General features: G+C 32.6%; 3 protein-coding genes across 4 annotated transcripts; all 3 read right to left on the bottom strand.

Moving 5' to 3' along the window:
* Window positions 1-92: 92 nt before the first annotated feature.
* Window positions 93-3879, bottom strand: LOC145332265 (N6-Methyl-AMP deaminase-L-like). Its single transcript, XM_080177219.1, has 5 exons — window positions 3822-3879; window positions 1709-1847; window positions 1185-1257; window positions 665-716; window positions 93-185 (listed from the first exon to the last, which is right to left on the bottom strand). Exons 2-5 carry the CDS (start codon window positions 1830-1832, stop codon window positions 111-113), a joined length of 324 nt encoding a protein of 107 aa, XP_080033345.1. The 5' UTR covers window positions 1833-1847; window positions 3822-3879; the 3' UTR covers window positions 93-110.
* Window positions 3877-19372, bottom strand: LOC145332263 (uncharacterized). Of its 2 annotated transcripts, XR_013884109.1 has the most exons (16): window positions 19310-19372; window positions 18441-18570; window positions 17718-17791; window positions 17180-17318; window positions 10286-10486; window positions 10018-10121; window positions 9551-9630; window positions 9253-9312; window positions 8897-8949; window positions 7930-8045; window positions 6876-6972; window positions 6371-6469; window positions 6009-6087; window positions 5349-5534; window positions 4735-5169; window positions 3877-4052 (listed from the first exon to the last, which is right to left on the bottom strand). XR_013884109.1 is itself a non-coding variant. In XM_080177217.1 (14 exons), the coding sequence occupies exons 2-14, from the start codon at window positions 18558-18560 to the stop codon at window positions 5407-5409; spliced, it is 1350 nt and encodes a 449-aa protein (XP_080033343.1). In that variant the 5' UTR covers window positions 18561-18570; window positions 19310-19372; the 3' UTR covers window positions 5306-5406. The 2 variants fall into 2 exon arrangements, 1 of the variants encoding a protein (XP_080033343.1); XM_080177217.1 differs by lacking the exons at window positions 3877-4052; window positions 4735-5169 and having other exon boundaries at window positions 5306-5534.
* A 384-nt stretch (window positions 19373-19756) lies between these two features.
* Etfb (Electron transfer flavoprotein beta subunit) lies at window positions 19757-25038 on the bottom strand. The gene is made up of 10 exons (XM_080177218.1): window positions 24918-25038; window positions 24520-24604; window positions 24151-24219; window positions 23501-23593; window positions 22760-22888; window positions 21794-21912; window positions 21433-21475; window positions 21065-21133; window positions 20320-20462; window positions 19757-19961 (listed from the first exon to the last, which is right to left on the bottom strand). The coding sequence occupies exons 1-9, from the start codon at window positions 24974-24976 to the stop codon at window positions 20367-20369; spliced, it is 762 nt and encodes a 253-aa protein (XP_080033344.1). The 5' UTR covers window positions 24977-25038; the 3' UTR covers window positions 19757-19961; window positions 20320-20366.
* Window positions 25039-25457: the final 419 nt, after the last annotated feature.

Below are 25457 nucleotides of genomic sequence, written 5' to 3'. Positions count from 1 at the left end.
TAAAATTGACATACATACGAACAAAAGTCATTTAATCAATGAGTTGTTAATTTACCACATTTATATATATGTTCATTCAACACTTGTAGGAGAATGTTATCATCTTTATGTTAACCTATTCCTGGACCCTGCCTTGGTGTAGTTCTAAGCTCTAAATACACGACACCATCCTCATAAAACTCCTTCATAGATTAACACAACTACAAATTAGGTAACTAAGTACCTATGATTATTTGAGAAGAATTGAAATATGATAATCGTAGGAAAAACTGCTAAAAGACTTCTAAGAGAACAAAGTTTTTGAACTTTTCTAGGAAGTAGAACTAGTTACCAAAATGTTTAAACCATTATAAAAACAGGGGTGTGTATATTCTACATAAGATTTTTTTTCAACGCTGCAAAATATTTAGTTCCCCCCCCCCCCCTTTAGCAGGGAAGACCATGTAGAATATACACCCCAGTATGAAAAATGAAAGATTATTTTGTTGAAAAAAATAGGATTCAAGTGTATTAAAAATTAAATTCTATTATTAGTACCTATTAACTACAGTTATTTTGCATAAAAACAGCCTTTCATCATTTTTAAGACAAAACATGTAATAGAAACACATCAATTTTTGAAGAATTAATGGATATTCAAAAACGTATGTTGTGTTAATCCCTTAATGACATCTTTAGTAGCTTGTGATGCTGCCCAGGTATTATCTGTTATCCTGGTTATTACGAGATACTTCAATATTTAAGTAAAATGTGTCCTTTAGTTACACAGCAATAAGAGAAGGCAAAATTTTTAAGAAAGAAAAATAGAGTAAATGAAAAACAAATTATGTTATATATTCGTCAAATACTCCTAAAATAAAAGTAAAATAAAAACTCTTTCTATACAGGGAACTTAAGGGATATATGACAATGAACGATAAGTTGCTCTGTATCCTTTCCCTATTGTTAGTAAGAGATTCTATAGATAAAATTCTTAGTTGAAAAGTTTGGACACTAATAGTTTGGAGCCAACCAATCAAAATTCAAATTTCGAGCCAACGGATAATGTAAAGAGGTCATAAAACGTTGGTTACCAATATAATTTACAGTTCATTGATCTTCCCCTACCTTCCTAAGGGATAAAATTGAAAGTATAACTACACTATTTTATACTATCAGACAATATTCAAGTATATATGTTCCTGTGAATGAGGCCGAAGGCTCTGAACGGATCATCCAAAGTACCCTGGAGGCCAGTAGCCAGCCAAGTTTCTGATCCTGACAAAAATACTGATTTTAAAAGAATTAGAGCAAATGATATTTAGAACTTTCCAGCAGTTTTAAAAAACTAAATTTTAGCGATTTTCCCGAAATATCAAATGTTTTGCTTAGTTCAATTTGCAAAATAAAAGAAAACACGACAAATATATATTAGTTTTTCAGACAACAAACCCTTTAATTGCACGATCTTTGACTGAAAGTCCTAACTGTGCAGTGCATTTTATAGAGTTTCGCCCAATTTGGGCCTAACTAATTAGGGGCAAGGAACTCTTCACTTACAAAGGCTGAAATATTGCTCAGAACTAACTTATAAGAAGCTAAACTTTACTGCAAAGGAAAACCATATCGGTCCAGCAGTTCGTGATATCTTTTACTACATAAAGACAGACATCCTATTACTTTTATACTTCAGCTTAATATTAGATCTCTGACAAACAAAAATGAAAACCTTCGGGCATAGTTTCATCCGGCCACTGTGTCTTGTGATACTCGAGTAGTTTCTCAATAGTTTCACAGCTTAGAGATCCATTGAGGTGAGCGTGAAGCTCAACTTTGGGCAGAGATTTCAACATTATTTCTTCAGCCTTCTAGGGAAGATGTTCTGTGAAATACGGTGGGATCTTAAGGGATAATACAATGAAAGAAAAATTGATGTACTTAATCCCCAATGATCCTTTCTGTAAGATTTTAGTTTCAATATTTTTCAGGGGTGTATATTCTACATGGGATCCCCTGCTCAGGGGGGAGGGGGGGAATAAAAAATAAGTGGTTAGAGGGAAAAAAAATCATAATGTAAAAATTAAGAAAACTGAAAACATTTTTTCCATTTCCCCCCCCCCCCCCCCCCTCCTTGGTGTAAAAAACTTTTAAAATGTGTGGTAGGAGGAATAAAATAAATAAAATACCTATACCTAGAGTTCTTTAAATATTATTCCATTTTCCCCCTACTTGGTGAGAAAAAACTAGGGGGGGAAGAAAAATAAAAAATTTTGTAGCAGGGGAAAAAAATAAATCTTGTGCAGAATATACACCCCTGATATTTTTGTCCATTGCATATATGTTTGTACCAACCAATCAGAATTTAATATTTGTACCCAAACTTTTGGAACCAATAAATGAAGGAGCATGTTTATAAAACTTTGGGTACCAGTTTAACTTGACTCCCTAGAAATATCTGTGAAAAATCTACCATTCTTTTTCTGCTATAAAAAGAATAAACTACCAAAGATGAGGTTTAATGGTACAATTATAAGAACTAGAAAGGAGAGAAAAATCAAGTTTGAATTTAAAGAAAATGTCTTCCTATAACCCCTATAATTAGGTATAACCCACCTCAGCGACATTTCACACATAAATTTGAAAGAGAGAAGTATTTTTGTTATATACTTACACATTTGACGATATTTTACGGTCGAATAAAATTAACATTTTCTTCAATTGGGCTGGATAATTCCTTTTCCTAGAAAGCTATATATGTTTTACAGCTTTCTATAGTATTTACTTCCATTTTAACTCTAATGAAATGGAAAGAAAGTAATCTAATTCATAGAACAATGCCTTTTTAAAAATATACAGGGTGCGCCACATAAATCCGGACTTTTTTCAAACGGCCATAGCACCAAAACTACTTGACCAATCATGACGTTTGACCACACTATAAAAAGCTTGGGTAGTTATCTTTTTGCTCATAAAAATTTTTAGACGATGGAGGACGTGTTCTCCAAGCTGGCAGCGCTTATGTTCAACATGGCAGAATCGAAACGCGCTGATAGTTTACCCTGGATTCTTGACTAGGGCCCACTAAATCTGACCTCAGCCCATCTGTAGGTGAGGTAGAGTTATACAACTTGCTGGGGATACTGTTAGATACATAAGTAAGACACTAAAAAAGACTAGAGCTCTCTATCTGAAATGGCTTGGCCGTAGTACTCCATCAAAGTGAAACGTGGCAGATTTTGAGAGGTCAAAAACGTCAAAAATCGTGAAAATTCGTGAAAATTTCTCGGTTCTCGACTACATGGGCCCATTTGTAACCTTAAAACTCGTTTTAGACTATGTGTTGCGATGATAACCCTAGCTTAATCTTCATGCCATTTCCAAAAAGGTATTACACGTTGTTCTAGCTTAATTGTGGCCCAAATGAGAGCCGCCGTGTCGAAGGGTAGCTTGAAAGATGAGTGAATTTGGATCCTGCAGTTACTCGCGTCCCTAAGGAGATATGGCCTCCCAGCAGCCCCGATCTTCATCCAATTGACTTTTGGGCCTGGAGCGCCATTAAATCATGAACCAATAGACGCGCCCATACCACAAAGACCTCCCTCATTGCCACTATGAAGGAGAACTTCGCCAGCCTGGACAGGGACATGGTGACCAGGGTCTGGGGGCGGTTCAGGGGGCGGGTAGAGGCGGTGATTGAGGCTGGCGGCGATTTTATTGAATAATCTAATAGTCATATAGCTAGTTTGCTTCCCAGTTTTTAAAATTCAATAAAATCTTTTAAATTGACGATTTTATGTACATTTTTTTAAAAATAAGAAAAAGTCCGGATTTATGTGGCGCACCCTGTATATATAATATTAATCAATACATTTTTACTAAAAAGTCATTTTCATAAAATCTGAAATCATTACACAAAATTAATATTTAGGTATAAATATTACGGAGCAGTTTTCCAAAATTTATTACTGAATAATTACATAGGTATCATTTTTATTGCAATTTTATTCATGTTATTGTACATTATTGTGCATTTTTATTTCCTTGTGGAATACAAAATTATTAAATTTCAATTTCTTCATTTAATTCATTTAAAGCGCATTTTAAAAAGCAGAAATACAAGGATAATAAAATCATTTTAACAGCAAGAAAAAAATTTAAATCTATATATTCCTGTTAAAACCCTTCATAACAAGTTAAAATAGAACTTTCAAAATAATAATAAAAAATTAAATGCAATAGTTTCAGTTAAGGTACTTAGATAGGTAAACAAGGGAATGGGAGGGGGGTGGCTTTCTAATCATCTTGGTTGAGAAATTAATCTATTGGGATAGATATTTGCTTATGGATTATATCTTATAGAAATGATTATTAATTTTTGGATGGGAATAAATAGCCAGAGGTGTATAATATTCTGCTCAAGATTCATTTTTTCCCCTGCTGCAAAATTTGTTTTCTTGTCCCTCCTGGTTTTTTTCAAGCAAGGAAGGGGTAAAATTTAAAAAAATTTCAAAACTCTTTATCTTTTTTATATTATCCCCCATCCCACACATTTTAGTTTTTTTTTTTCACAAAGGATGAGAGGAAAATGGAAAAAATGATCAAAATTTTGAATAATTTGCTTAAAAAATAATATATAATCTACCTATACAAACAATGAAAAAGTGCAACCTAGAAAAAGCTTAAAAATAAACAATAAAATTGAAAGGGTGCGTTTTTACATGTGCTAAATAATTAAATAAATGTGACGAATTTTACCTATTCTCTTTGGTGAATTATTATATATTTTTTGTCAATTTAAAATATCTCAATTAATTGTAACGTTTTGTCATAATTTCATTTAAGTAGGTATGTAATAGAGTATTAATATTAAGTTTCATTAATTTTCTTAAATCGAAATTACAAACACGTACCTATACTTTCTTAAACAAATTCAACATTAAAAAATATGTGATGTTTTTTTTTTTATAAAATTATAAAAATATAAACTTATAAAATGCTTAGGTAATAAATGCAAAATTTTCTGGTGTATGTAAACTGGAAGATTTTAGCAAAAATATAATCATATAAAAAATTGTCATTTATATAAAGTTAAAAATATTCTCAAAAATTACTAACAAAATAATAGTTTTCACATTCTAAATTCATTCTTTGTACAAAGGGAGGCACAATATATGACACGATCCAGTAAAACTGGGCGTTCTGAAAAAAAAACATTCAAATAATAAAAATTAATATCCAAAAATTCATTTTTTACCATTAATATATAATACATACAGCAATTTATCGTAAACTGTTTAAATTTTTAACAATTAAAAAATATACCTTATCGATTTGCTGTAAACTTTAAGAAATCAAATACTCAGTTTTACGGGATTGTGCCATAAATCATGCACCCCTTATAATTAGATGTAATCTGTAAAAATAGGATTATTCCGCCACATCCATATTAATATAAAGCTGGTTCTCCGTATCCGAACTAGCAGCCTCCTCCCCCATTTCTCCCCTACTCAGTTCATCCTCTATAATTGTAGGCTTTAGGTCCACTGTTCCTCCTATACCCGTCAAACACACACACATTTAAAAATTTTATTTTTCATTTATTTTCTTTGTTTAAAACCCTTGTATAAAGATTCCTGTAAGTTGTAACTTTAAGGAAAATTTTGAAAGCGTTGCATTAATACCTATTACAATAAAACAATAATTTTAAACTATAATACAATGGCCTATCCAATTTAATCTTTAAAGGTTGATTTCTGTAAAAAATTTGGCTCAATGTTGTAGGCATTGCAATTCTATGATTACCCAACTCCCAATAAAGTAAGCAAGTCCAAATTAAGTATCCATGATTTATAGGAATATACAGCATCAGGAGTTGGTACAATTTAATCTAACGGCTCCAATATGACGCGGTGTGGTCCTGACTCGACCCTGACACTTCCCTGACCGCAAGCAGGTGAGGTATCAAGTACGCAAAAGCAGCGGGTAAGATTAATAGATCTGTATATATTTTTCTGTGTGATATGTTCCTAAAGATCCAGGTAGAACTTCTCCATCCTCCAGTCCACTGTCACCCAGCCCAGAGGCACTGTTACTGTCATCTCCAGATATCTAAATAAAAATACTGTTTCTGAGATCTTTCATTGCCAATGCATCCCATCTATTTCTGATAAAAAAGTCACGTACAATGCTTACACTATATGTTGAAGGATTAGAGTAAAACACTAGACTGTATCTCCCCATCACAATGTCCTTGTGCCGACTCTCAATTGGGTCATTAAACAAACATCTATTCTATAGATCTGTTGTTAAAGCCGAAAAAACCTTGAACATTTTCATGCACCATTCAGAACCTTTTTTATAGAGTTCTTATTACAAAACAGGAGAATCGAACCTGATGTCCCATGACAAGTCCGCCGCCCGCAGCCGCCAATTGATCTGTGTATTGCATGACGGCAGGATGGGATTGTCGCATGTGTGTGTTCAGATGCACCTGAAAACAAGATTACTTTTCATCAAAACTGGGGCAATTTTGTTTTAAATAGCTAACTGGTCCTTTATTTTAAAAATGTATTTTTTTCTAATTTCCCAAAATCCTTTTTTTACCAAAAAAAAATAGGATTCTTTTTTTAAATAGATTAAAACCACCGCAGGACCAATATATATCCTGAGAAATAAAAATCTTGTCAGTCCGGAGGTTATTAATTTTTAAGCTTCAGATAATCAATCATTTCTTTTAATTATATCCAAAACAGACAGACATAGTTCTAAAAGACTTTTCAAAAATTCAAAAGACTCTACCTAATTTAAAAAGTAAGAGCACAAAAATATAAATATTTTTTCAACAGCCTTGCTGATAAAATAAAGGTTTTTTACCTAATCAGTTTTGGAAAAGTTACCTTTTGTGTGAAACCTTTCTTGCACAGGTGACACATGTATGGTTTTTCCCCGCTGTGGACGAGCTTGTGTCTGTTTAATTTACTTGGAGTTGGGAACCTAAAAGAATTGTCAATTTTTCCATAATATAAAATTAAGTAAAACAAGGATGACAACATCCATAAAAGCGAAGCACTAAAACGGTAGTACAAACGGACATTTACATTTTTTTATATAGTGTCAGAACTGAATAATAAGAATATAAATGTATAAGAGTCAAAGCAAAATTATAAGTAAATTTGTTGAAAAACTGCTTGATACAGGTTAATGTTTATGGACATACTTACATTTTTAGGACTTGATTATAGATAGAGTTGCTTCGCGTATAATATTGTACTTTGTTGTCCCAGGAATCAGTATCCGAAAAATCAGATCAATTGGATAATTAGATCACATAAAAATTTGTGGTTAAAAAAGTAAAAAATTCAACATGTTTAAAATGGACGTACGGACATTCTGGTAATGATTATAGAGTTGCTACGCTTTCTTTTTCGTACCTAACTACTACAGGAATCACCATGCAAAGTTTGAATTCGATAGGACAATTCTAACGTGCCTAAATTAATGAAAAGAGCTAACTCTCTGTGACGGACGTACGGACGGACCGACCCTAATTATAGAAAAGCTTCGCTTTTAAAAATATGTAAAAAATGCTTAGTAACTTTTTTAGCGCATTCATATGATTTTATTTATTGACGAGTTTAAAATTTATAAACGATAACTTACTTAATACAATCATAAGGGCAGTGAGGCTTTTTGTCTGTACATTAAGATCTTCCCTTAGGCAAAATCGATTTGATTTAAGGGGCGCTTTTATTGGTTTAATTTATTTATCCCCAAATCAAGATTTCCCTAGAGGCTAGGAAAGCAGAATAGGAAGCATGTACGAGGACGAGGTCTTCAAAACAAATTGGTTTTCCTTCTGTATATCTTCATTCTTTTTTTTCAATTTCTGTCAATCAACATTTTTTTTAGGACAGACAGTTTTGAATGCTATTAAATGAAAAACCTTCGAACCTTTTATGACAAAATTCGCAAGGATATTTTTTCTGAATTTCTCGCTGCAGCATGGTGATTTGTTGTTGGGATAATCCTTCTGGTTGGATGTATTGCTCGTCTTCTTGCTGTAATTCCTATGACAATTTGTACACTGACTTTTGAAGGCAAAGAGTGTTTTTGTATGTCATATAAGATATCAGAAACGGTTTAAGGGCAGTGTGGGAAATTGCATTACCCTCTTATGAAAGAAAAAACCTCACTATAAAACTAAAACTTTACTAAAGATCAAAAAGGCTACGGGCTAAGTCACTCGAGTTCATTAGAGTAGGTGAACTTATGCGTGTTCTCAATAAAATCTCGTTTAACACTTTACTGATATGTCTATAACAATGAAGCCTCAGCAGGGCAGGTTTAAGGCTATTTTACAAGTAGGTTGTTTAGTTCCAAATTTATTAGGTAAACTGGTCTTAGAATAAGGGGAGGGGTGGGGGGGAGTTTTGACACATTTGCTTAAACCTGGCACCTAGGCTTTATCTTTGGACTGAGAGGATATGTTATTAATGATAAAATCATTCTTATATGATGAATTTCACTAAGTTTTAAGATTTTTTGGATAGGCCTCCAGGTTCCAGAGCTCCAGGCCTCCAGGTGGTCTCTGTACAGGTAAAAATGAAAAAAAAAATTTTTTTTTTAAGTTACAGGTCAACTTATAAAACAAAATATGCATCTTTTTTAATATTATTTACATATTTGAAGAAAAAATATGCATATTTTGTTTTATAAGTTGACCTGTGACTTGGAATTTTTTTTTCATTTTTACCTGTACAGAGACCACCTGGAGGCCTGGAGCTCCGGAACCTGGAGGCTTATCCAAAAAATCCTAAAACTTCGTGAAATTCATCATATAAGAATGATTTTATCATTAATAACCTATCCTTTGGGCATTATAATGGATTATGCTGCACTACAATGAATGAATGTATACCTGTTCAAAGCTCGATTTTTCTTGGATATTTTCGCGGGGATATTCTTCAATTCCTATAGGTAATTAAAATAGAAATATGTATGAATTATGTTTAATTAATGCGGAACGACCATTTGCGAGAAAAAAAATATTAAGGGATTAAATTTATGTCAATACAGGACCTTTAAAGGTGACCAGAGTTGATAATAAGATTCTCAGCAAATACCTCCCCTTTAATTAAATGGATCTTTAAAACGGAAATTAATACGTAAACAGAGCTATACGTCTAAACGTCTTTTTCAGAGAATGAAACCCCTAATTAAAGAGTAGCCGCGCTATTAATAATAAATTTTTAACAAGGACAAATGTTTCCATACCGGTCCATTCATTGTTGTCAACGTCCACATCATGCTCCATCTTTACCAAGCCTGGTGGTCCTAAACATGGAAATATCAACTTTAGTATAAGCATAGCATCTTTATATGTACGTCTTAAAATGTAAGTACGTCCAAATTAGAAATCATGTATTTTATGCTCATACAATCATAAAACAGTACACTAGTATCTTTGTTAAGATTTATAAAAAAAAAATCTTATTGAAAGCACCATCATACCCTCGGTTTTTTGGGCTTGGAAACTTGTCATCCTTGTTGATCTATCTATCGAGTTCTATACCTGAATCTGATTTTTTGGTCTGTAATTCTTTATTTCCGTGTGCAATGGTTGTAGGTGTAAGTATTCTAGGAGCTCCGACTAGAGATACAATTTTACATTCAGTATATATAAAGTAGACAGGGACGACCTAAAACGACCTGGAGGCCTAACACTGCTGAAAAAAATAAAGAGCTAGGATGGACATGGGTAGAAGCTAAAGCACATGCCAAGGACAGGACTACATGGAGGAACAGGGTAGCCGTTTTCTGTGGACTACATAGTCTAATAAGAGGCTGCAGGGGAAGGGCTATTTTTTTGTTCTCTTTTTTTTTCATGCCCCCACACAGTACACAATATAACCTAAACTAACCTGACCTTATAAATAATTAAAAATGTAAAAAAAACTCCACATCCCTTTTTATTTTGAATTTCGAATTGAGAGAAATTGCGGACATATTCTAATGCATCGCTGTCAAAATTGTATTCCTGAAGTGGGAGGTGGGCCAGACACAGCTGCAGAGGTGAGGGCGGGCGGAATGGGTGTCAGGCCCTGCCCACTCTGTGCCAGATCAGGTATTATCACGGATTTTACCTAAAAACAAAAGAATAAATATTATTGAATCTTATCGCAGTAAAATGTTCCTGGGATTAAAGACTTTCAAGTCTGCAAACCAGGGACGTCCTTAAACAAAATTTGAGGATGTCGTGTTTTTTTCTTCTTCAATTAGTAGGAATTGTCATCGAAAAAAGCTTTACCTTGTCAATTTTCGGCATCTTTGGTTGAAATGAGGGGGGTGTGATATTCTGTAATATTCTTTTCGGGGGTGGAGGGGTGGGCCTTTTGACACCCCCCAACATCGGTACTTGCTGGGATGGTAGCTGGAGGGGGTGTCCACCGTTTTCCGCGGGGGGCGGGCGAGACTGGTCATTGCTGTCATCCCCAGCGTCTGCAAGGCCCTAGGAATTGGAAAATATTCTTGATATTTTGAGTTTCTACTATGTAGTTGGTTAAAACAGGACTAAAACATCTCGGGAATCTTAAGGGATAAGATAATGGTCGATAAAATAATGAACATCCCAATGATGAAAAATAATCTAATTCTTACGGCTTATGTAAATTAAAATTATTGGTTGAAATGTTTGTATAATCGTCTTAATGAAACAACTAATTGAAAGGGATAGTTTCACGAAATACATTTAACGAGTTGGGGTTAATTGTACAAGTGAACCTTTAACTGTTTTGTTTTTTTTGTATAATATGATATATATATAGGTTAGCCATGAAGATATTTGAAATAATAATAAACTTTTACCAGGTAGTTTTAGTGTTAAGTCCTAAAATGTCTAATTTTTGCAGATAAAAGTCACGATTTTAGTCTCGATATTTTTAAAACTACGTGGTAGAAAAAAATAAATTCTTTGAAATATAAGCCCTATAAAGATAGTTTAAACCATTGAACAGGAAAAAATATGTACGTGGTTCTCTAAATTATTCATTTCGTGCAACTACTCTTTAATAAAAAAGCAAACAATTTTTTTAACCAAATAATAATACGTATTAATAAAACTTTGGGTACTAGTGTAATTCTCATTCCAAAGTCCCCTCCTTAACTGCATATTACTACTTTTATGATATAGTATTTACGTAGTTTAAAAATAAATCTTGTAGAATAATTTAAAATCATTAGGTATATAATCAATTCTAAAGCAATAGAAAAAAAACCTACCTCAATCAATATCCTTGAATGCGTGAAAAAAGTAATGAAAATATTATTAGGTTAATAATCCAATGTATAAATAGATGCTGCGCCCCTAGACACATCCAGGGACACCTTAATCTCTCTATATATTTTCTTATTGGAGGGCGGGGATGGTTCTAAGTGCGATTGCTTGTATTAAGCCTGTGCAGCTTTTCAATAATTTTCCCAGGACTCAAATGAAGCTGCTCTTTAATAGAGAATCATATGGAACAAGCGGTTAGCAAGATCTTTTTGTACAAACATCCTGATTCTTTCATATCAGGATTCCGATTACGTACTAAAGTTACATATATTCAGGGCGACCACTCCAAAACAATAAAAGTATACCTAGTATATTTATAGTATATTTTTTTAATCCGTATAGTATATATAGTATATTTTTTTTTACTCATATAGTATGATATAGTATCGGAATTTGAATTATTTTGTAATATATATCATCAATAATAACTCAAAGCAAAGCTGTTATCAAAGAAATTTTCCATTAGGCTAGGTCTTAATGTAAGACTATAGGTTATTTGGGATAAAAGTTTACTTTTGGGTAGATAGTATTTCACATATATTTAATCATTTTTTGGATAGGTCTTCAGGTTCAGGTGCTGCAGGCTGGCTGGAAGGTGGTTTCTGGACAAGTAAAAAAATTAAAATATTTGTTTGAAGAGTTAGAGATCAACTTATTAAACAAAATATGTATCTTTTTGGATGTTATTAACATATCTGAAGAAAGAATTAAAATAGGCCTCCAAGTTCTGGTCTTTCAAGCCTCCAGGTCCACTCTGGACAGGTTATAGATCATTTTTTTTATTTGAAGAGTTAAAGGTTAACTTATAAAACAGAATATGCATCTTTTTGGATGCTATTATCATATCTAAAGAAAAAATTAAAATCGACCTCCAAGTTCTGGTCCTGCAGGCCTCCAGGTCCAGTCTAGACAGGTAAAAAATTCAAATCTCTTATTTGAAGAGTTAGTGGTTAACTTATAAAACAGATTATGCATCTTTTTAAATGTTATTAACATAACCGAAGACAAAATTAAAATCTACTTCCAAGTTCTGGTCCTGCAGGGCTCCAGGTCCACTCTGGACAAGTAAAATTCAAAGGGGGGAGGCGGATGTGCCACTTTTGGAAACCAAAAGTAAAACGTGCATGATCTCAGCCCATAAAAGAGTTATAACTCTAAAATTCTGCACAGCAGTTGCTTTTGTGAAGAACAATATGGAACTGTGAAGAAACGGCGGCGGAACCTCCCGCCGAAAACCGCCTAAAACCGCCGTTTCCCTCCGAATTTTTTGCCTTTTTTCGCCAAATTAGACAGTTCTCAATCATCTGAGATAAACTTTTTTCCTCATAAAATTATCTTATGTTTATTAAAAAACATAAGCATCTTTTTAGATGCTTTTATGTGTATAATAAATTTTATGTGTATAAAGAAAAAATGACAATCAACCTCCAGGTTAAGGTGCTGCAGGCCTCCAGGTGGACTCTGGACAGGTAAAAATTTAAATTTCTTATTTGTAGAGTTATAGGTTAGTTTATAAAACACCAGCATCTTTTTAGGCGTTATTTACATATCCAGGGTGGCCACAAGGTTTTTAAAAAAAATCCGTACATTTCCGTGCATGCTAAAAAAAAAATCCGTACATTTTTCCGTACATTTCCGTACATTTTTCTACTATGTAGTAAATATATTATTTAGTAAAATTGGTTTCATACTAGGTACTGATCAAGATCAATTTTTCTATTAAAGTTAGAACAAAACTTATTTAACAAAAGTTGATACTTTATGGATGGTATTAACTAATTTAAAGAAAATTGTGAAATTGGGCTCCAGGTTCAGGTACTGCAGGCCTCCAGGTAGATCCTAGACAGGTAAAAATTGAAATTTTTTACTTAAAAAGTTAGAACAAAACTTATTTAACTAAAGTAGCTTCTTTATAGATAGTATTAACTAATTTGAAGAAAATTTTGAAATCGGGCTCCAGGTTCAGGTACTGCAGGCCTCCAGAACAAAACTTATTTAACAAAAGTTGCTCTTTATGGATGGTAGGAACAAATTTGGAGAAAATTTTGAAATAGGGCTCCAGGTCCAGGTACTGCAGGTCTCCAGGTGGATCCCAGACAGGTAAAAACTGAAAAAAATTTCTATTAGAGTTAGAACAAAACTTATTAACCAAAAGTTGATACTTCATAGATAGTATTAACTAATTTAAAGAAAATTTTGAAATTGGGCTCCAGGTTCAGGTACTGCAGGCCTCCAGGTGGATCCTGGACAGGTAAAAATTGAATTTTTTTACTTTAAAAGTTAGAACAAAACTTATTTAACAAAAGTTGATACTTTATGGATGGTATTAACTAATTTAAAGCAAATTTTGAAGTTGGGCTCCAGGTTTAGGTACTACAGGCCTCCAGGTAGATCCTGGACAGGTAAAATTTGAAATTTTTTAGTTTAAAAGTTAGAACAAAACTTATTTAACAAAAGTTGATACTTTATGGATGGTAGGAACTAATTTTAAGAAAATTTTAAAATCGGGCTTCAGGTTCAGGTACTGCAGGCCTCCAGGTGGATCCTGAACAAATAAAAACTGAAAATTTTTCCTAATAAAGCTAGAACAAAACTTGATTTCGTCTTTTTCTTCAAATTAGGTAATACTAGCTAAAAAGTAACAACTTTTGTTAAATAAATTTTTTCCTAACTTAAATAGTAAATAATTTCCGTTTTTACCTGTTCCTTGATCCTACCTTGATCCTACCAGTACCTTGACCTGGGGCCCGATTTTAAAATTTTCTTCAAATTAGTTAATACCATCTATAAAGAAACCACTTTTGTTAAATAAGTTTTGTTCTAACTTTTAAAGTAAAAAATTCAATTTTTACCTGTCCTGGATTTACCTGGAGGCCTGCAGAACCTGAACCTGGAGCCCAATTTCAAATTTTTCTTTAAATTAGATAATACCATCTATAAAGAAGCTACTTTTGTTTAATAAGTTTTGTTCTAACTTTTTAAGTAAAAATTTTCAATTTTTACCCGTCCAGGATCTACCTAAATGCCTGCAGTACCTGAACCTGGAGCCCAATTTCACAATTTTCTTTAAATTAGTTAATACCATCCATAAAGTATCAACTTTTGTTAAATAGGTTTTGTTCTAACTTTAATAGAAAAAAATGTCAGTTTTAACCTGTCCAGGATCCATCTGGAGGCCTGCAGTACCTTGACCTGGAGCCCGATTTCAAAATTTTCTTCAAATTAGTTCCTACCATCCATAAAGAAGCCACTTTTGTTAAATAAGTTTTGTTCTAACTTTTAAAGTAAAAAAATTCAATTTTTACCTGTCCAGGATCTACCTGGAGGCCTGCAGCACCTGAACCTAGAGCCCGATTTCAAAATATTTAAAAATTAGTCAATACCATCTATAAAGAAGCTACTTTTGTTAAATAAGTTTTGTTCTAACTTTTAAAGTAAAAATTTTCAATTTTTACCTGTCCAGGATCCACCTGGAGGCCTGCAGTACCTGAACCTGGAGCCCGATTTCAAAATTTTCTTCAAATTAGTTAATACCATCTATAAAGAAGCTACTTTTGTTAAATAAGTTTTGTTCTTGAAATTTTTTTTTTACTTGTCCAGAATCCACCTGGAGGCCTGGAGTACCGGAACCTGGAGGCCGAATCCAAAATTTTTTTAAAAATAGGAAAACTACATCCCAAAAGGAAACTTTTTTGTCAAATAACCTATCCTCTCACTCCAAAGACAAAGCCTATAATCACTGTTTACGCAAAAGTGTCAGAACTTCCCCCCCCCCCCCTCCCCTTGAATAGAAACTTTGAAGACAAATCTTGAATAGTTTGAATAATTCAACTTCTGGTACACCATTCTTGTCCAAACTGGTTCCCGTGAAATCTAAATGTAACTTACAAATATTATAATGATACAGAACAAAAAATGGATCATGGAAAGAAAACGAAGTTGCCGGTTTTATCGTATTTTTTCACAGCAGCTTTTGAAGGGTTATTTTAGGTTAGGTTAATTAAATGTCAATGATTGCCCCGCAGGGTTAGAAAATATGCCCCGCAGGGCTAGAGCCCCCGACAGGGGCTAGAAATAGGAGAAAGGCTACTGTGAAAAAAACGACAAAACCGGAAACTTCGTTTTCTTTTCATGATCCCAAAAAATGATACATTTTACTTAATTTTTAAAGATAATACACTAATTATAACACCATGCTCGGAAATTCCGTACACCAAAATGAAAAATCCGTACAATCCGTACATTTTTTTAGCACTTTTTTAAAAATCCGTACATTTCCGTACATTTCCGTACATTTCCGTACATCCGTACATTGTGGCCACCCTGCATATCTGAAGAAAAAATACAATTGCCCTCCAGGTTCAGGTGCTGAAGACCTCCATGTAGACTCTGTCCAGAGAAGACCTGAAGGCCTACAGGACCTGAACTTGATAGCCGATTTTAATTTTTCTTCAGATATGTTAATAACATTCAAACAGTCCATATTATGTTTAATAAGTTGACCTCTAACTCTTCAAATAAAAAATTGAATCTTTTACCTGTCCTGGGCGAACCTTGAAGTTAGAGTCCGATATGCTTATATTCTTCAAATAAATGCATAATCTGTTATATAAATTGACCTCTAACTATTCATATAGGAAATTTGAGTGTTTACCTGTCCAGAGTGGACCTGGAGGACTGCTGGACCCCAGAACTTGGAGGTCGATTATTTTCTTCAAAATTGTTAATAACATCCAAAAAGATACATATTCTGTTTTATAAGTTGACCAATAAATCCTAAAATAAGAAATTTGATTTTTACCTGTACAGAGTGGACCCTGGAGGCCAATTTAAAATTTTTCTTCAGTTATGTTAATAATATCCAAAAAGCATATTCTCTTCAAACAAGAAATTTGAATTTTTACCAGTCCAAAGTGGATCTGAACTTGGAGGTCAATTTTAATATTTTCTTCAAAATTGTTACTAACATCCAAAAAGATAAATACCTATTCTGTTTTATAAGTTGACCTCTAACTCCTAAGATAAGAAATTTACTTTTTAACCTGTCCAGAGTGGACCTGGAGGCCATTTTTAATTTTTTTTCTTCAGTTATGTTAATAACATTCTAAAAGATGCATATTTTGTATAATAAATTGATCTCTAAATCTTCAAACAAAAAATTAAAATTTTATTTACCTGTCCGGAAACCACCTTCCAACCTGCAGCACCTGAACCTGGAGACCTATCCAAATAATGATTAAATATAAGTGAACTACTACCCAAAAGTAAACTTTTATCCCAAATAACCTGTAGTCTCACATTATTACCTAGCCTCACAGAGCAATAATCACAGAGTAAGCGAAAGTGGCAAAACTTCCCCTCCCCCTTAAGTTAATTCTATGAAAAATAACTGATATTTTAAACATAATCACTAACAATAATATATTTTCAGGGATTTTCTTCATCCCTTTATTACTGTAGAGCTTTGTTCATTTTTGTCCTATCACAGTATCTTTTGATAGGTTATTTTAGGTTAGGTTAGGTAAGATAAAGTTTAATGATTGCCACGCAGGGCTAGAGCCCCCCGCAAGGGCTAGAAATAGGAGAAAACCTACTGTAAAAATAAGACAAAACGCTCCTTAAGAGGCGTTGTCACAAAACTGACAATATTCGTTTTTTGTTTTATAAATGTAATATCATATAGTATATATAGTAAATTTTGGTAAAATAAATGTAATATTATATAGTATATATAGTAAATTTTGGTCATATAGTATGATATAGTATCCAAATTGATCCTATATAGTATAAATAGTATATATAGTATGCAGTGGTCGCCCTGTATATTATATTGAAAAATAACAGCATTACATAAATGATTAATCTTACCTTAATTTGAAGGCCTTTAGCTGTTTCAATAAGGGGACCCAGGTCATTCTGCAGTACGTTGATCTCCCCCTTGTACATGTAGGATAACAATAGTTCCAGGTGCTTCGGGTTCACATCCTTTAGGTATACAATAGGATGCCTAAATAAATTAAGGATTGGTAGCATTTTAATGGAGGGGGAAGGGGGAGGGTCATTTTAAAGTATAGATTGAGAGACACCTAAAAGAAGTTTGATTTATTTTTATGTTAGCACCTCATATATGGCCCGGGGCTCGTCGGAGTATATATTTATATTATATTCAATCACGTTAAACTGAAGTTTTTAACAGTTATTTTGTGATACAATCAAAATAGGCTATGACATAAAAAGCAAAAAATATTTGTCTTTTTTTAGGTATGTAAAAAAAACACCCCATTCCCCGACACAAAAAAAGGTAACGTTACAACATATTACGGTGCCCAAACTACGAGTTTTTGAGAAAAAAAAAAGATTCCAATAGTAGAGATAAAGATCATATCTCAAGAAAAAAAACCCTTACTTGTCCGTTCTGTTTAGCATAGCTCTGAAGAAAGGACTGCAAACTGATAGGATAAGTTTATGTGTCTCAAACACCTAAAAATGAAATAATATTAGTTTTCATAAAATCTCACACCTTTATACTTCATAAAATACTAGCTACTTCGCCCCTAGCCCTTATTAGAGAAGAACATGGAAGATCAGAAAAATAGCCTAACACCACACCACCATAAAGACAGTTATATAGATAGGCTCCTTCAAAAGTATAGGCAATTCGGATCAAAATTTTTAGAGATCTTCTGCTTCAGACAAACAAACCTTGCTACTATAGGTACATTATACCTAGGATAAATAAATATTGGTATAAATATAAGTACAAACTCCATAGTACGACTGGAACTTCAATTATAAAGAATAAATAAAAAGCAAGACAGCCGAGTTTAGGGTCTTTAATGGCTTTATCATGATATTAATTAAATAAAACGGTAAAAAGGGTAATACTATAACATTGAGAGGCAACTTAATTAAAGCAAGCAAACAAGCGAAATAAAGCTAAAGATATACAAAAAATCCATGAAAATAAACACAGAATAAATTTAAATCTTCCTAATTGTGTCATACATGACCGCCACAGGCGAGCGTGACGTCACATAGCTGCTCTAACCTTCACAATTATGACTCACCTAACCGCCACAGGCAAGCGTGACGTCACATAGCTGCTCAGACCTACACAATTATGACTCACCTGACCGCCACAGGCAAGCGTGACGTCACATAGCTGCTCTGACCTACACAATTCCTCCACAATATTGAAGAAGGAAACATGGTGATCGTTCCATTTCAATAAAAACTCTTCTTGCGCCATTTCTAATACTCTAAAAAAAATATATCATTATAAAACAAAAACAAGATATAATACATCTAAATAACCAAATGGATTAGATAATGTACGTTCAGAGTCAATTTTGGAATCATTGATAAGGATTTTCCGAGATTTTAATGGGCAAGACAATGTATGATAAATTAACGTTCACCTCCATATCAATGTAGGCAAAGTTCCCCCATGTGTGTAAAAGTTTTACACACATAAGAGAATTTTTATACGAAACCTATACAAAAGAACCCCAAATACATCTTCCTAAAAAGGATTTTTACGTCTAGGGGACGTTTTTTGTTTGTTTTTGAAGCCCTTCCTTCTCAGCCTAGATCATCATCAGTTTTTGCCAGGTTTAAGAACCTGGCAGCTTCCAGGGAATAACGTAGCGCAAAAATAACAAAAATCGTACTAGGTACCCAATCCTATTATAGTAGTAAGCGTTTTTTGTCTGTCCCGAAGGATCTCGCTACCCGCTAAAACCATTTTGTTCTCCTTTACAGTGAAGCTTCTTATAGGTCCTGGGAAGGTTTTAAACTATTTTTGGGGAGGGTGTAAACACTCCCCCCCCCCAAATATATTTTTCTTAAATCTTTTGAAACTCAAATTTTAAATGGGATAAGGTCGACTTTTCCCCCTCCAACCTTAAGTGCACCTAGAGGCTTCTAGGGGCGTAGCCGCTAGTAAAAAATAAGCCAACAAAAACAATAGTTTTTCATGTTTTGTTTATCATACAATACCTGATTTTTTTGTAGGCTCTGTATCTGACTACTTAATGTTATAACATTAACATTATATTCTAAAATAATCTGTAATAAGGCAGAGTTCAATATTATAATGTTAAATAAATCAATCACATTATTATTATTTCATTACTTTGTTGCTATCATAAATATAAGTAAAACTATACTCTTATTGTAAATTCATTTGAACTAGATTTTTATATGTTTTTGTTGAGTTTAGCGCGGTTTTTCTTGCACTTTCTAGAGAAAAATATTTTTAATTGGTAATATAAAGGAATAAAAATGGCACTTTCCTTAAATATTTTCAATCAAAAATAATCTTTTTTAAAACCAAACAAATGCTTGTCTTTTCAGTAGATTATAATTTTAAAAGAAATGGAGGCAATTTAAGCTCTTTTAATAGTACCAAAAGATTCATTAAACAAAAATGAAATACATATCTTAAAATAAATTAAAATAAGTATTGCTGTAAAATAGGAATTTTATTTACAATAATAGTTTAAAATTCTTCACAAGAAACGGATGAAAAATGTCAACATAATATGATTAAAAATGATGTTACAGGTCGTACCACCACCAAGAGGTGTCGACAATATTTTCATCTTTTTTAGATGTCAAAAGTTGCAGGATGTATTTTCTGGACAGTCTAAAATAGAAGAAGCAACTGATTTTAAACATTTTTAAAGGCGAAGCATTTCTACAGTTTTTGTATGTTACATATTATGTCGTTACAACTTTAGTAAAGCAGGCTCTAGCTAGGAAGTTTAATCGAGAAATTAAAGCAAGGCTTAAAAATTACATCAAAATATCACGAAAAAAAATTATTAAGAATTTAGTATATTATCTAGTGCAGTTCATGATAAATCAGTTACTGTATCTCAAATTAAAACTATGATTTTTAAAAAGCTGCCAACTGCCAAAACGTACATGTTTTTTTAAGCGGCATAAGAAGGCATAGAATAAATATGGATTAGTCAGGGAGATAATTCTGATAAGTTGCTTCCCTAGAAAATCAATGATGTAGCGAGTTTGGACTGAGGGTAGATACAACATTTTAGAATCCTTTCTCCTTAAGTTTGCCGACCAGCTCGTCAACGTCAGCAACACTTTGACCGGCCTCGCGGACAGGGGGGTCTTCTACACTTACAACCTAGATACATTCATAGTTGTTTTACTAAAGTGTTCTCATGTATAGAGATGAAAGACAAAAATAGAAGCGAAACTAATTTTTATTGCATTGCCGGGAATCTAACGGGATAAGACAATTGCCGATAAATTTATGTACATCCCCAATGATGATACACAATTTGATTAAAATTAGTGGTTGAAATGGACGCTCAATTTATAAACAAACCAATCAAAATTCAATACAAGTCCCCAAAGTTGTTTAGCCAACGAATAAAAAACGTTAATGTAAAACTTTAGGAACTAGTGTAATAAACAGCCATTTGTCTCCTCCCTCCCAGCTATTGCAGAATATATCATATCTGCATTAATAACTAAAAAGGTCCCCACCACTTGAACCTGCAGGTTAGGTAGTTGTCTGGGTTATAAATATATAATTAAACATTTTTTATTATTAAAATAACTCGAATAATCTATCAGATAGCGATAGCAATAGCGGTGTTACTTTATCAACTCTAGAGGTAAATAGATTAGATATTTCCTAATCTCAATCCTTGGTGAAATATCAACTCCAAGATTTGCGGGAGTTACTTTATCAACTCTAGAAATAGATAGATAGTTACTAACCTCAATTCTTGGTGAAATATCAACTCCAAGGTCTCCGGGAGTTACTTTATCAACCTTCTTCTTCTTGGCCTAAATAGAAGCATTTCGTTTGGCAACCTAAATCATAACATTCCATGTTGAAATAAGGATCAGACATAAAAATAGTTACTATATAAATAGAATATACCAAGTTATTGACGATTTTACTGAAATTTTAATTATATTAGTAGAATATAATGTGATAGGTAAATATTTTTGAATTAATCGAAGAAAATTCATACAGTTTGAAAGTAGTTGTTTTACTGTACTTGTACTTCGTGGAAGTGTCCCCTTTAACTAAGAAATAATTTTAATTCAATACTACTTGTCTAATAACGGATAAAGTTTACCTTCATAATGTTAGGAAGAGTAGCATATCTTGGCTCATTTAATCTATAAACAATATTATTCTAACATTTAAGTATTAGAATGTGTGTCTGTAGGTCTATGTGTACCGAAAGAACTTTCGGCGTTCTCCTTTTAGAAATATTTTTTTCAATTTTGAAATTAATGATACACAAAATTTCCCCTTCCGTAGATTACAATTAGTGGTTGACACGTTTAGATTCTAAACTTAATAAACAAACCAATCAAAATTCAATAATACTTCCCAAAGTTGTTAAGCCAACAAATGAGAAAACATTATAAAACTTTGGGGACTAGTGTCATAAACAGCCCACTGTCACCTTCCTCCATGTGTATAGCCCGTACCTGAGATCAGCAGAAAGGACAGCAGGCAGAGTAAGCTTGACAGTTTCCAGACCTCCATCAATTTCACGCACAACAGTCAAACCCTGGTCATCCTTGTCTACTTTAGATGCGAAAACTCCCTAAATAAAAGTAGAAATAAGCTTAATGACGATATTACATCTAACATAATTTGTTTGATTTCTCTTACTTTTATCTCTACGTAAAATAACTGGATATGACGTGAGTATCTGTTTAAAAACAGGGACCTTAGAAAAAACAATGGACGATAAATTAATATACATCCAAATTAACATTGACAAATATAGTATGACTGCACTTATAGTATTAATGAGATAGAAAATTATTTTAAAAGAACAGTAAAAACAGATTTAAATATGACATTAAAAAGCTTTTCCCAGATAAAATCCAAGTTTAAAATTGATTGCCTTAATTATTGTTTAGAGCTATTCGTTCTGGACATGTGAACCGACCCTAATCATAGAAACTTTTTTTTGAAACTTTTTTCTGATATACACAATGCATGCATTGCATATATTGTACAATAAAAATTCAATTTTTCTCCAAATATTTTTCATTTAATTCTGTTGCTAACAACTTTCACGTATTTTATCAGAGCAATTTAAATCTTTTGAGATTTGCAGATTTCATGTTTATCAAAGCAAGACAATTACACGAGTGTCCAAAAACAAGGATAACAACATCTATAAAAGCAAAGATCTGAAATGGTAGGATAAACGAACGTTAACACTTGTAGATGTCAGATCTGGATGAAAAAATGTGTATGTTCGCTTTTTCACAAGGCACCCATAAAAATGTTTAATTCAAGATGAAAAGAACACAAAAATATTTAAATTACAATGATTTTTTTAAATACATGTCAATATTTATGTTGTTCCCAACTATTGTTATCTTATTATAGCTGTGCTGCATTTGGACAAATATTTAATTGTTGTACAATGTACATACCTGGGGCCAATCGAGAAGGGCAGCGGTCATTTGAGCGGTTTGATTACTGTCGTCGTCAATTGCTTGTTTACCCAACATAACAATGTCAGCCTTCTCTTTCTCAGCCAATTTGGCCAGGATTTTGCTCACCTTAAATAGGTATTTGTTTTGGATAAGAGAAAAAAAACATTCAATACTTGATGTTTAAGTTTAAAATTAATTCTTAACCATCTTAAAATGCATATCTTATTAGTATTTGTTAGTTTTATCTTAATAAGCTTTTTTGTTTCTTGATTACAGTAAGACACTGAGGCTAGATTAAGTTGCTTTTTAGTAAGCTCTGGTACCTAACAATAATATTTCTACACAGCGTATTAGTTATTTCTCGCATCGTATTATAAACAGCTTTCCGTTGATATAGAATGTACAATTATAAGATTAAAACCAGTTTTTTTAGCCCCGAGGTGCCCCATTCCCCATCTATTTTTAATATAGTCAACGCATCAACAATAAATATAAAATAAGTGGATGTTGTAAAAATGTATTTTTGTCATCAATTTGGATTGCTTATGAAGTCCTCAGAGGCTCAGATATTGGTCGATAGGTTCCTCCGTGGACAGGGTATTGGCTAGTCATAATAGTTGCCGGTTGTATCGTTATATTAGCCCCTTGGAGAAATATTTTATCGCGGTTTGCGAGAATATCTCACAATATCTACGTATTCTATATCCATTGCATTATGATATAAAGCATTAAACTTACATGAATAGGTTGAAGGGTATCCATTTGATTAGCTGGAATATCAACATGATAACCTCTGTCAGCTCCCATGGCTAAAGCTGTACGGATGGTTTCCTAAAAAAAAACTCTATATTTAAAAAAAATCTTCCAATTAAATTAAAACATATATCAGACAATTTTAAAACCTTTTTTTTAAATTAAAGGATTTTAAACGTCAAAGTCTTTACCATAAAAACTTATAAGTTTTTCTTGTTAATGGGCTAAAAAGAAAAAGAAAATGTTTAACAATATACCTAGGTATCTTTGATATAAAATACTTGAATCTGTATGAGATTATTTATGTATGAATTAAAAATTTATACAGCGACTAGGTAATCCGATTATCACTTATTTTTATTTCTTTTAGGTATTTGTTACATAGAAAAACTTTTTGAAGTTTTAAAAGATAATAATAGTGACATGACATTGCCCCTGACATTTAGGGAATTGCAAAGAGTAGTAGTAGTAGTAGTTACACCCCAGGAGCTAAGTGATTTTTACCTAAAACGGAAACTTAATCGGTTCAGAGGTTAAAGAGCTTTTAAGGAAATCATATGTAAAAAAAATAGGAAGTATTATGGGATAGGATACAGACATAAAGATTTCTTTGTTTAAAATTAAAATATATTTACCGCAGCTTGAGCTGGACCACAACTAACAACAACAATTTCCTTGGCCAATTTCTTCTCCCTTAGACGAACCTACAAAATATAATATTCAAATGCTAAAGAACTAGATGTTAGTTTGTGTGTGATGTAATACCTCAAAAACGTTTTAGAATGGTTTGACAATTTTCTACAACTAGGTATCTCTCCAAATTTATATTTTTCAGGGAGTAAATGTTTCCACCCCCCTCTCCAAGAGGATTGATCTTAATATTTTCAGTCTATCTAATCCAGTCTTTTTTTCACATCACTATAGGTATAATACTCTACATTCTGCTTTTCAACTAAGATATTTTCATTACAATTCTGTAATGTCTTCTATCTAACGTTACTTACTGCTTCCTCAACGGCAATTTCATCGAAAGGATTCATACTGTGCTTAACTCCATCAGTAACTACTCCAAGTTTATCAGGACGAACTCTAAAAAGAATACAATATCATAACATACAAGGATGTCAAAATCCACAAATGAAAAATAATGTTTTTTGAGAAGTTGGTCAATAATATTGCAATTGACAAAAAATGGATTTCTGAAGGATCGATCATACTTAAGTTAGGTAACTACCTTGAATCGACCTTCTATAAGTAAAAAAAAAACATATCGTGAAAGACTTAACTAGCTGTAAATTACATGACCGACCGTAAGATTAAATACCATTCATTTAAGACATACTACAGACTTCAAATATTCATAAAACTGTTTTAAGAAAAAGCTAGGTAATCTATATCTTACCTAATTTTAACGGCATAATCAATGACTCTCTTGCAACCGACCAAAACTTTCAGGGACATTTTTATAGATATTTAAGGGTTTCTCGTCTGTAAAAACAAACATAACCAAAAGATGAATGCGTGAATAGTTTTAGTGGTGTAGTTACTATAATATTAATTTTATCAGTTCGTCCATTACACTATGTGCAAAATGTGATAATAATATTAGCTGTTGTAAAGTGCTTCCAATATACAACAATTACTTGGTAAGTCGGTATTGCATGCTACAATTTGAATTTTATTTTAAATAAAAGTTTTGTGAACTTATTGTTAGATATATAATATATTTCCTATATATAAACTCTATCTAATCAATTTTGTACGTCCATTCTTATTAATACAAGAAAGAGGGAGGTCATTTTCTAGTAAATCCCGTAAAAGTGTGTGTTATAAGGCCTAAAAAAAGTAGTAGAACGATAAGGTGCTCTATATATTTGTATTCCCTATTGAATAGAACAATAGGGAAATTTTTTTTTTTTTTTGATAACCGTACCTGGAATAT

The sequence above is a fragment of the Acartia tonsa genome, chromosome 11 (genome assembly GCF_053477335.1).
Source record: "Acartia tonsa isolate MP-2025a chromosome 11, ASM5347733v1, whole genome shotgun sequence".
NCBI classification, from domain to species: Eukaryota; Metazoa; Arthropoda; class Copepoda; order Calanoida; family Acartiidae; genus Acartia; species Acartia tonsa.
The sequence above is the reverse complement of the archived record's forward strand: the minus strand, read 5'-3'. Positions and strand labels throughout refer to the sequence as shown.